The 10973-nt window shown below is 37.8% G+C and overlaps 1 protein-coding gene and 1 long non-coding RNA gene across 2 annotated transcripts; both read right to left on the minus strand.

Moving 5' to 3' along the window:
* Positions 1–5897: 5897 nt before the first annotated feature.
* LOC146714503 (uncharacterized) lies at positions 5898–7240 on the minus strand. The gene is made up of 2 exons (XR_014918824.1): positions 7190–7240; positions 5898–6882 (listed from the first exon to the last, which is right to left on the minus strand). It is a non-coding gene; the product is annotated as an uncharacterized LOC146714503 (long non-coding RNA).
* Positions 7241–7902: 662 nt separating this feature from the next.
* Positions 7903–10303, minus strand: LOC146714504 (low affinity immunoglobulin gamma Fc region receptor II-like). Its single transcript, XM_085440050.1, has 4 exons — positions 10027–10303; positions 8515–8754; positions 8136–8243; positions 7903–8010 (listed from the first exon to the last, which is right to left on the minus strand). Exons 1-4 carry the CDS (start codon positions 10301–10303, stop codon positions 7940–7942), a joined length of 696 nt encoding a protein of 231 aa, XP_085296176.1. The 3' UTR covers positions 7903–7939.
* Between the last annotated feature and the right edge of the window lie 670 nt (positions 10304–10973).

Below are 10973 nucleotides of genomic sequence, written 5' to 3' on the forward strand. Positions count from 1 at the left end.
AAATAAAACACTGTCTGACTCTTTTATAAACTGTTTCCACTGAGAACTATTAAAGCAAATCCAAAATGTACACCTGTTTGAGCTGAACACATACAAAACACTGTCAGTCTGATGTTTGGAGAGCAGAGCAAAGCTGCAAACAGAGCCACCGTATGAATGCTATATTTGTGTTTCTTGTTTGGTTTCCTGATGCACATATTTTTGTATGTATTTTACATATATATATATATATATATATATATATATATATATATATATATATATATATATATATATATATATATATATATATATATATATATATATATATAACAGAGCACACCCATTTAGTACAAACAGCATAACTCATGGGCAGTGGGTTGATAGGTTTGTAGCTTGAACCTATTCGCTGGAACGTTGAGGACAATATAATTACACAGCAAGCAAGACACAAAGTAGGCAAAGTTCTTCATGTTTCTCGTGCACGGGAGAGAACCGGACAAACGCTGTTCCTTCGCTTGACCCCAGTTGCTCTCGTCCGTTCTCCCGTAACACTACTCTTTTATTGAGGTTACATGAATATGCATAGGTTCATTAACATATGACGTCTACATACACACAAAGAGTACCTTGCCTGTGTGTGTGTGTGTGTGTGTGATTTGTGTGAGGTCAAGATGTGACCCTGTGAAGACTCCCCAAAGCTGGTGCCAGGAGTCTAGCGGGTCCATCTGAACAAAAGGCTCTTATACTTAAAGAGATATACGTGTGTTTGCTATACCATATATCAGCAAGAGAAGATACGACCTCTCCTAGGAGGTGTGTGATCTATGCCAGAACACTCTGTAGAGGAGTGAACGCACCCCCCTCTTCATGCTACACAGAGCTGTTACAGACCTCCTAGGATGAGACATTCTTTCAATCTACAAATGATTATACACCTCTAAGCATATATGGTTAAATATTTCTAAGCATAAATGACAATCAACAATACAAAACCTAACAGGTGTTTCCCCTTTTCTGCCAAGAGACAGAAGCTCAGGATCAAATAACATCTCAGTTTCAGAAGAAATACCACAGAGTGGGGTTTATGCAGCACTTTTCTAGTTTTAATGACTATTAAACACTAATAGTGCAAGCCACATTTATAAAACATTTTATTTTGTACACTTTAAATACTTTAAAAACCTCACATCCACAACCAGTTTTCAACACTGGATATGGTTTCTCGTCCACTAAAGAATCAACAGGCTGCTTCTCCAAAAGCTGGTGACTGTCCTGGAGCCATGCAGGCAAATAAAACTATTTTTTAACTTATTCTTACTGTTTCTTCAAAAAGTTCTATAGTTGACAGTTAGTGTGTAGATTAATAATTACTTTCTTGAACTACTACAGGTTTGGGCCTGAGCTTCTTGGATGTGAGACATATGTCTCATGTTCAGTGGTTTTACCTGTTTTCTGCCACCCACATCACACCATGGAGGTCTGCAACGATCAAACTACATAGTGAAATTTAAGGCTACATCCACACAAGCCTGGATAGATTTGAAAACGGCATTGTCGTCTGAAAACCCTCCGCGTCCATTTTATCTTTTTCAGTCATTTTCACAGAGTTGTGCGTCCACATTGAATCAGCCGAAAACGCTAACGTTCCAGTCCTGCGCATGTGTGAAACACAAGAAGATTCGACCTGCCTCATTTCTGTCTGCTGCTTATTTACTTTCCGGCTCTTTGAAACATCGCAGCAAAATGTCGAGGAAAAGCACCGAGTTTTTTAAATGGACTAAGAAGGAGGTGGAGTTGTTGCTGCGAGTAAGAATTGAAGGATTGGGAAAAAAAGCTATCTGAACCATCTACAAACCAATATTAATCTTTAATAGGGCTGTCAAAATTGAGAGCAAACAAAACAACTGCTGTATAATGCCCTCCGCTATCTCAGTTTAATTGGTCACTTGACTGCATCACATGACTAAAATGTGTCATTGTTTTCAAAAAGTTTCCATTTTTGCTGTCCACACTGCGACGCGAAAGCACCGTCTTCAAATGTATGCATTTACAAAACGTTGCTTTTTTCCTTCACTGTTGACGGGAGGCCAAAACGGAGAGAAAAAGATGCGCTTTCAAACGAAAACGTATTAGTGTGGACGTACCCTAAGACTGCCTTCACAAAGGACCCACCCCAACATGTAGCTATTAGAGTTGGATGTCTCGAGACTCCACTTTTACATGGTCTTGGTCTTGTCTTGGTCTCGATGGACTTTGGTCTTGTTTTGGTCTCACTGTCTCGGTCTTGCTGTCTCAGATCGACATAGTGGTCGGGAGATTTGGAGTCAACAGTATCCATGACACACAACGTAACGTACAATAATGTGTCATGCGTAAAAGCATTAGCTCTAAGACCCGTGCTTAGAGAGTGCTTTGTAGTGAATCAGAGTCGACTTCCATTGAGCGAGAGCCGGCTCCTCACTTAATTTCCTTTCGCTGCTCAGCTCTCACACAGTGGCTCCAATCCCTCCATATTGTGGCCAATCACATACGAGGATATAGGATAATATCATTATGTGAAAAACAGAGAGGGTGAGAGACGCGACAGTCAAGTAGAGCATGGGTCTATCCTCTTCTGAGTGAGACAGTGGACAGCAGTGAGGAGGGCTGTGCGAGTGCATTGCAAAAACACATAAATATGCCCGACACCCGTAAACGAAGCAGCATCTGGCTGCGGTTTAAAGACTTTGTTGTCTTGGTCTTGTCTCAACTTTGTCTTGGTCTTGACTCGGTCTGTAACCCTCTGGTCTTGGTATTGTCTTGGTCTTGGTTTAGGCAGTCTTGACTAGAGAGCGAGAGCGAGAAGAGGTTTGGCCCAGCCTTGAGGCCCTGCTGCAGGAACAGTGTAAAGATGCCACCACAAAGGAGCCAACAAAGACAAAGAGCCTCCTCCTCTGTCTTCAGACTCTGATTCAGATGAGGAAGCCCAGTGTAAAACGGCCCTGAGTTTGTACAGAGCAGAAACTGCCATCAGCGAGACAGACTGCCCGCTGCAGTGGTGGGCCAGTTGAGAAGGGACCCACCCACAGCTGTCTGTCCTGGAAACGCTCTCAAAAACACAAACATTTCAAAACAGAGCTGTCCGGTCACAGTGTGGACACTCCAAAACGCAGACTTTCTAAATCGATGATGCATTTTAGTCATGTGATACAGTCATGTGACCAATTAAACAAAGATAGCGGAGTGCTTTATACAGCAGTTGTTTTGATTGCTTTCAATTTTGACAGCGCTGTTAAAGATTAATATCTGTTTATTCATGCTAGCTTTTCTTCAAATTCTTTAATCCCCAGGACTGGAACGTAAGCGTTTTCGTCCGTTTCAATGTGGACGCACAACTCTGTGAAAACAACTGAAAATGCTAGTGTGGACGTGGAGCGTTTTCAGATGACAACGCCGTTTTCAAATCTATCGGGGCTAGTGTGGACGTAGCCTTACAGACTCTGCTGATCGTCTGTCCCGCGATGATGCATTCTCTCACTAAGCTTGGTTTAGCTTGTCTGCAGGCTTTATTAAATGGAAAACTTCCACAACACTGCCTTATTCTTTTAAGAAGGAAAAACTGCATTTATGCTGAAATTTTTAGTGTTATTATTTAAAGACAATACCATTTGAAAATGTACTTAAAGTACTTAAAATAGCACTTTATTTTTAAGTCTGCCCAATTTTGGCCAGGGATATTATTTTTGTTTCTCTGTTTTGAATTGAAATGTAGTTTCAATGCTTTTTTTCCATAAGTTAAACGAGCTTTAGTTTACAATATTCATGTCCATGTCTATTATTTGATTCTCTTGCCCACTAAAACCCTGTTTGAATAAAAAAAAATTGCATTTTGTGTATATTGAATGAACCACAGATATAGTGAACTAGTAGTGAAGTCTAAACATAAGATACAATAATTTTTTTTAATGAAAACTGAAGTTGAAGAGCCTCGGCACCATCTTGTGTTTTAGATGTGTAATTTTAGAGCAAGTCAGCAGGAAAGCAGAATTCCTAAGTAATGAAGACATGATTGGGTGGGAAATTCTTGTACTGTATAAACCAACACTAATAACAGGGTTCTGTTATACTACAGATGATGAAATTTAGCTAGTTATATGCTGACCATTTCACAGCACTAAAGGAGGAATATGGAATTAAATTAGAACTTTCTTTCCCTTTTCTAAACTTAACAATGTAGTTTTGAATGACTCACTAAGTGAAATGCAAAATTTAAGGTCCAAATGGGATTCTGAAACAATTTATTGCAGTTTCAGGTTGAGCTGTACACAGAACTATGTACAGCTCGACTCTCTCTGGCCTGCTCAACAGTCAGGTCAGGCCACAGTTCTTTATTGTCCATATATTCAGACGATCATTATGAAGGCATCTGCAAGTGAGAATGATAGATGTGCAGTGACATTTAAAGTACGTGGACTGAAGGCTGATTTGTCTTAAGAAGGGTGGCAAAAAGATGATTGGACAAGACCAGTGATGTCGCAATCAGCTTGACAATGTGGGTGTGTGTGATTATAGAGCTTCTTCATTGAATTTACACATAACCTTTATTTAATTTTTATCTCAACTGACAAAGCTGAGCTTTACTAATGTAAGTTATTGCATTACACTAATGCACGGTGATACAAATCTTTCCATTCAGGTGAAATTGTGCTTTGGTCACAAATTCAGCCACAGGAAGTGAATGAGCTAAAACAAATAGAAATAGAGTCCTCAAACAAAAATGAAGTCCTGCCCCCTCTCTCTGTTTGTCTCTCTTTCTTGACAAGTAGCTGCTGCATTATTGCAGAATGAGTGGGGTTTTTTTTTTTGTTGTTGTTGTTGTTGTTGTTGTTTTTAATACACATACACTTATTCTTCTTTTTTATACTAAGTTAATATACTGTGTTGTGTTGTTTGTTACGTTGTGATGTGTCATATCGTGTCGTGTTGTGTTATATGTAGTGCCGACGTAGGACAGTTTTTCCAATTTCATTGTACTACTGTACTATGTATGACTGTGCAATGACAATAAAGAGTTATCTTATCTTATCTTATCTTATCTTATCTTATCTTATCTTAATAAACCACACAGTGAGCCTCTTCCAAAGGGGGAAATATTTCAGAAATCTAACTTGAACTGATGTTAAAATGGGACAGTCTTCAAACACTGTATGAATATTGTAAGCACATTTGTGTTTCTTGTTAGGTTTCCTGATGCACATATTTTTTATAGATGTTAAACTGCAGCCTAACAAAGCAAAAGAGATGTAACTGAGTGATACTACACTTGATAGCTTGTCCTCATATTGGTGTTTAAGACATTTTATTATTATTATTTTATTATACACTTCGCAGGGATAAGAAGAAGAAGATATACGAGAAAAGGTAGAAATACGATGAAGAAGCCTGCTTTGCTGTTTGGTCCCAGTAAAGTGATCCTTTACATTACTGCCATCTTGTGTCCCACAGTCAGTTACTATCACTGAAACCTCCACTTCTTTTCATGCTCATAGGATAGCTCTCTCTCTCTCTCTCTCTCTCTTTTAATGGGTGTGCCCCTCTCACACACTGTTTAAGCTTTTTGATTCATATTTTTTAAAATCAAATATTTAAAAAAAATAATGATGAAAGAAATAGAATATGAAGTATTTAAAATGAGCTCAAATGTAAATATATGAAGCAGTAATGTTGATGTGTGTGTAGTGAAAGTATTCCTTCTGTGAAAGGACTGCTGCTATCTACCCGAACAAATGTGACTGGAGTTTGTTTTAGAACTTAGATTTTATGCTATTTATGCCTTTTTTGCTGCTCTTTTTAAAATGTATTCTTTTTAAACTGTATTGTGTTACGGGTTCAAATATTGAGAGTGAGCACAAAAAAACAACAATTGGTCCAGGAGAGTCGGTCAAACAATGATTTTAATGAACACACGCATGGGGAGATGAACACTGCACGCAGACAGCATCGATCTCCGCCCAATAATACACAAGCAGTTGTTTTTATAACATCAGGGTATCATTTAGGACGCCGCCTCATGCATCAAAGCAGATACAATACATGCATAAGTTTCAAAACCACAAATGTTCTGTTGACAACTTTTGACACATTTAAAAGGACATCTTCTCCGTCTCGAGGCCAGGTGCTTCCTATTAATCTTCTAACTCTCGCTTATCTCCTGGAACAAACTGTCCCTTAGGCAGACACAATTTTGCAGTCACAAGCTTTTGCAAACTATTATTTGAACTCTTACCTAAACATGAGTCTAACTACTGTTTGTGTGTGTGTGTGTCTCGACCTCAAAATGCACTCAGCCTCACCCCGCCCGTTGACGCTTCTGACCTTTTACCAGACAGAAGCTCTCTGTGATAGGTGTAATAATCTTAACTCAGAACATGTGTAATCTATTGAATAAATGCTTTGATGAAATGATAATTAATGTAATGGTAATGATGGTTATGAATAGTAGCAGTAAAATATTTCCCTGATCTCCACAATTGCTCATTGCACTGCAGAGGCTGGTGAGAAACAGTATTTCGTTTCAGGCTGGGTAACACCATACGAAATGACAGTAAACTTCTTGAGTCTTGAGTCTAGTGGGATATTTTCATAGTATTTGAGTACTTCTTTTCCTGAAGGAATGGTTTAAAAAATTCCTCCACCACTTGCTATTAACAGCTAATCATAAATGATGTGATAATCAGTGCGCCCCAGGGTGGCTGTGGCTACAATGTAGCTTGCCATCACCAGTGTGTGAATGTGTGTGTGAATGGGTGGATGACTGATATGTAAAGCGCTTTGGGGTCCTTAGGGACTAGTAAAGCGCTATATAAACAGCTCAGGATCATGCTGCTCTCTGGACCTACATCACATGGGTCACCCAGTTTCCTAAAGAGCAAAGCACAAATAAATTAAAGATAAATTTACAATTTCAAATATCTTCAGCTTAAATGAGCAGAATTGCAATAATGAGCACATTAGGTGAATGCTCTCTTTCAGGGCGTTAATGACCAACACTGAACATCTGTATAATACACTCTCAGTCTGAAACAGCTGTGCACTACATTAAAATTGTGGGTGTAATCAATTTCTGCCCAAACTAAAATAATAATGTTAGTATTGATTTTAATGACAATCACTGTTATTTTATAACCACACATTTTCCACTAACTATACATTAAAGTTCATACTGTACCATTTTCAGTATTTCCAGAGCCTCTGATTGTCTCATAGACACAACGATCACTTACAAGTCAGAGAAAATGAGTCACCACATGTCTGTGATACTAATGTGAACACAACTATTCTTGTCAGTAACATTTATATTAAAATACAATGAGATAAGCTTTGTTGTCAGTGTAAGCACAAACATACCCTGAAATTGGAAAATTTGTTATTACTTATAAATGCTGTACATGATTAAATGTTGTTGATTCATGAACAACACTGAACTTCTGTAAACTATATTCAAATATACTCTCAGTATGAAACAGCTCTGCAGTTCATTATAATTATAGATGTAAAAACCCTCTGGTCAAACTAAAATAATAATGTTAGTGTTGTTTTTAGTGATAATCACTGTTATTTTATAATCACATAGCTTCCACAAACTATATATTAAAGTTGATACTGTACCGTTTTGAGTTTTTCCAGAGCCTCTGATTGTTTCATAGACAGAACGATCACCTACAAGTCAGAGAAAATGAGTCACCACATGATGTAAACACAAGTATTCTTGTCAGTAACATTTATACTAAGACGAGATGAGATAAGATAAGCTTTGTTGTCAGTGTAAGCACAAACATACAGTGAAATTAGAAAATGTATTATTACTCATAAATGCTGTACATGGTTAAATTTCATTATTGTCTTAGTTTTGTTTAATTCAACAGTGTTAAAGCTGCAGCAGAGAAAAGCATCAGGATATTTTAAACTAGATGAAAAACTAACCATGAAGAAGAGAGGAGTAGACCTGTTGATTTTCATCCTGACTCACCCTCTGCTCATCGGCAGAACCTTTATTAACAATTTAAAATGAAAATATTGCATTTACATGGTTATGTATTATACATTTTTGCAAACGGTTTCCAGTTTAGGAACGTTGCCCATTCAAACACTTTAAAGAGTGAAAAGAGCCTCACCTTTCTTTCTGTAGAGGTTTTTGAACAGGAACAGGAGGAAAATAAATATGACTCCAAAAATGAGTCCAGTGATCATCAGAACAAGAAATGAAGAACTGGATACAGCTACTGCAAATAAGGAAAATGAACTGTTAACTTCAATAAACTGAACTGAACTTGCTGTTTAAATTCTCAGGGATTTATATCTGCTATCACTCTCAAACCAGGGAATTGTATACATGTTAGGCATTTGTGTTAACCACAGTATTGTTGAAAAAAAAATACATGCCTGTTTTAAGATCATATTATAGTGCAGTAGACAAGGTATCTACTGTAAATGTTTTTTGGATAAGCCACCTACAGTAGGTCATGAAAAATAAAGTGTTTTGATCCTGCTCACCTTTAACTGACATCCAGCTCTGTGCTGACTCTCTTCCTGAGTACTGACACTTGTAGAAACCTTCATCAGACTTTGACACTGCAGAGATCTTCAGCTCCCCTCGGGGATCATTTTGAATAATTTCGTCATTGTGATAAAAAATCACATTGGAAAGTATTTTCTCTCTTGAACTGCAGCTCAGACTCACAGACGTTTCTTCAGTCACAGGATGAACAGGACTCACCAGGATAGGATCATAATCTGCAAAACAGGCAAATCACATTAGTTCTGGTCACACTTTTAGGGATGGAAAGAGCCTTAACAACAACAACAAACTGAATTGCACAAAGTTAGAGTTTTTAAAACCCTCCTGTCGTGTTTACCTCTCGTCCCTTACTTTAGTGTTTTTCGGTCCGTTTTAACTGCTCTTAAATTAGCACAAAAGACATTTTTGAAAACCAAACTCAGTTCCTGTGGATCTTTCAGTGGATCTTTTAGTGGTCATTCGCTGGGCCATTCAGGGGGTCATTCAGTGAGTGAGCGAGTGAGTGGATTCCCATTCATTTCCTATGGTGGTCATTTTTGATGGGGAACACCACAGGTTTAACAAGGTTGATTAAAACACTCAAAATTCAATGAGAGAGGTGATCATTACTTTTTTATGTTCTCAGCTTTAGTCACTGATCACTTTATGGTCTCCGTGTTGTCTGTGTTTCTGTCTTTCAGTATTCCCATACCTTCCTCTCTCCTCCTTGTGTTAAATTAGTCTTCTTTCTCCATCTAATTGTCTTTTTCCTTTTTTTTAGTTACAGTTTGATCTTGTTTATCTTGTCTAGTTTTATTTCCTGTCCTTATTCTCAGGAATTTCTTGATTGTTTTCAGTTGTGTCTGGTTCCCTGCTTGTTTCATTTCCCCTCACTATCTCTTGTATATAGTTTTTTATTTTTATCTTTTCTTGTTTCGTCCGTGGAGGTGTGTGTTACCTAGGTCTGTTTTCCGTGTACTTCATGAGTGCTCTACATTATTTCTGATATTTGGATTGCATCATTTCTTTATTTACTTCGGATTTTGAATGTTGGAAATCCCAAGAATAATCAGCATTTTTTTTATGAAAAATCACTGTGTTATCCACATGTTTCCTGTGTCCTGCCTGTGAGTCTGCAATATAAATTTAGTGTACCAGATTTTTTAACTTTGGGGTTTTCTGTAGGAAGGAGTCTAGGCAGAGAAGTGCAGACTTCCTTCCCCTGGCCACTCTTCTATGGGCTCACTGTTGTTGTACAGGGACTGAATACGCTGTGACAACAGGCAGGGTACCCCAAGAGATGTGATCAAATGCATTCTCTAAATCCATCAAGCAAAATTGCCCCTGACAACATAGCTCCTAGGATCACTGGAATCCACAAACCCCTCCACTGTGATAAAGTGGAGATTCACAGAGGGGAAATTTCTGAACCATTGAGGAAAATATTTAGGTCTTCTTTGCCACATACAATGACTTACACCAGGTTATTGGGGTAATCATTTACATACCGTGTACAGTGATGTTGACTGCATTGCTGAAGTCTCCTGATTCAGATTCACACCAGTACACTGCAGTATCTGACTTTGATGTGTTGATGTTGTATGTAGATCCAGTCATTCTGCTCCAGTTAGAAGAGTTCAGTTGGCCATTATCAGAAAACTTCCTCACTCTCCACTTGGCAGAGTTTCCCTCACAGGTCAGTGAGACAGAGTCAGAGGTGAAGTGTTGCACTCTGTCAGGACTCACTGTGAGTGACGCTGCTGAATGAACATCTGAAAACAACATGCAGCGAAGAGTCAAAGCTCAGAGATGTTAAATATTATTTTAATTTATCTGGTATATTTTTTTTACTATGTGCTAATAAGTTATAAGTTAACAAGATGTTCGTTTTGGTCAACCTAAAAATTGTACCCTGGATAAGAATGGCAGCATTGTTATGTGTACAAATAAATAAATCTCAAACAACACTATTCAAAACCTTAAGCCATGCCTCATTTCTTAATAGTTTGTAAGGAAAACGGGAAATGGAAACATGCAAACATAAATGAATGTATCATATATAAGACAAGGATTGTGTGCATAAATAAAGTAAAACTTTGGTATTACCACCTTTATTTTTTAACATAAGCTGAACTCTCGTAGGCAAAATGTCTTGTAATTTATTTAACTAGTCCTCCGGAATAGTACTTAAAGAAGTTAAAATGATGCCAAACAGACTACCAGTGTCGTAAAAGAATATCTGGATTGAAAAACACACAGCGGTCTCTGTTGGGAACCCTATCAAATTGTTTATTGTATGAAGAATAAACAAGTGCATCTCCATTATTATCTAACATGCATATATGTATATACACACACCAACACACACACAGGTACGCACGTGGACACAAATACATGTATACATATACACATGCATACATCATCCAATGAGATAAAACACCAGAATAACTAAAAT

The sequence above is a fragment of the Copadichromis virginalis genome, linkage group LG3, assembly GCF_057382275.1.
Source record: "Copadichromis virginalis isolate Kocher_CV1m ecotype Utaka linkage group LG3, C_Virginalis_male_GT1.1, whole genome shotgun sequence".
In the NCBI taxonomy this organism is placed as follows: Eukaryota; Metazoa; Chordata; class Actinopteri; order Cichliformes; family Cichlidae; genus Copadichromis; species Copadichromis virginalis.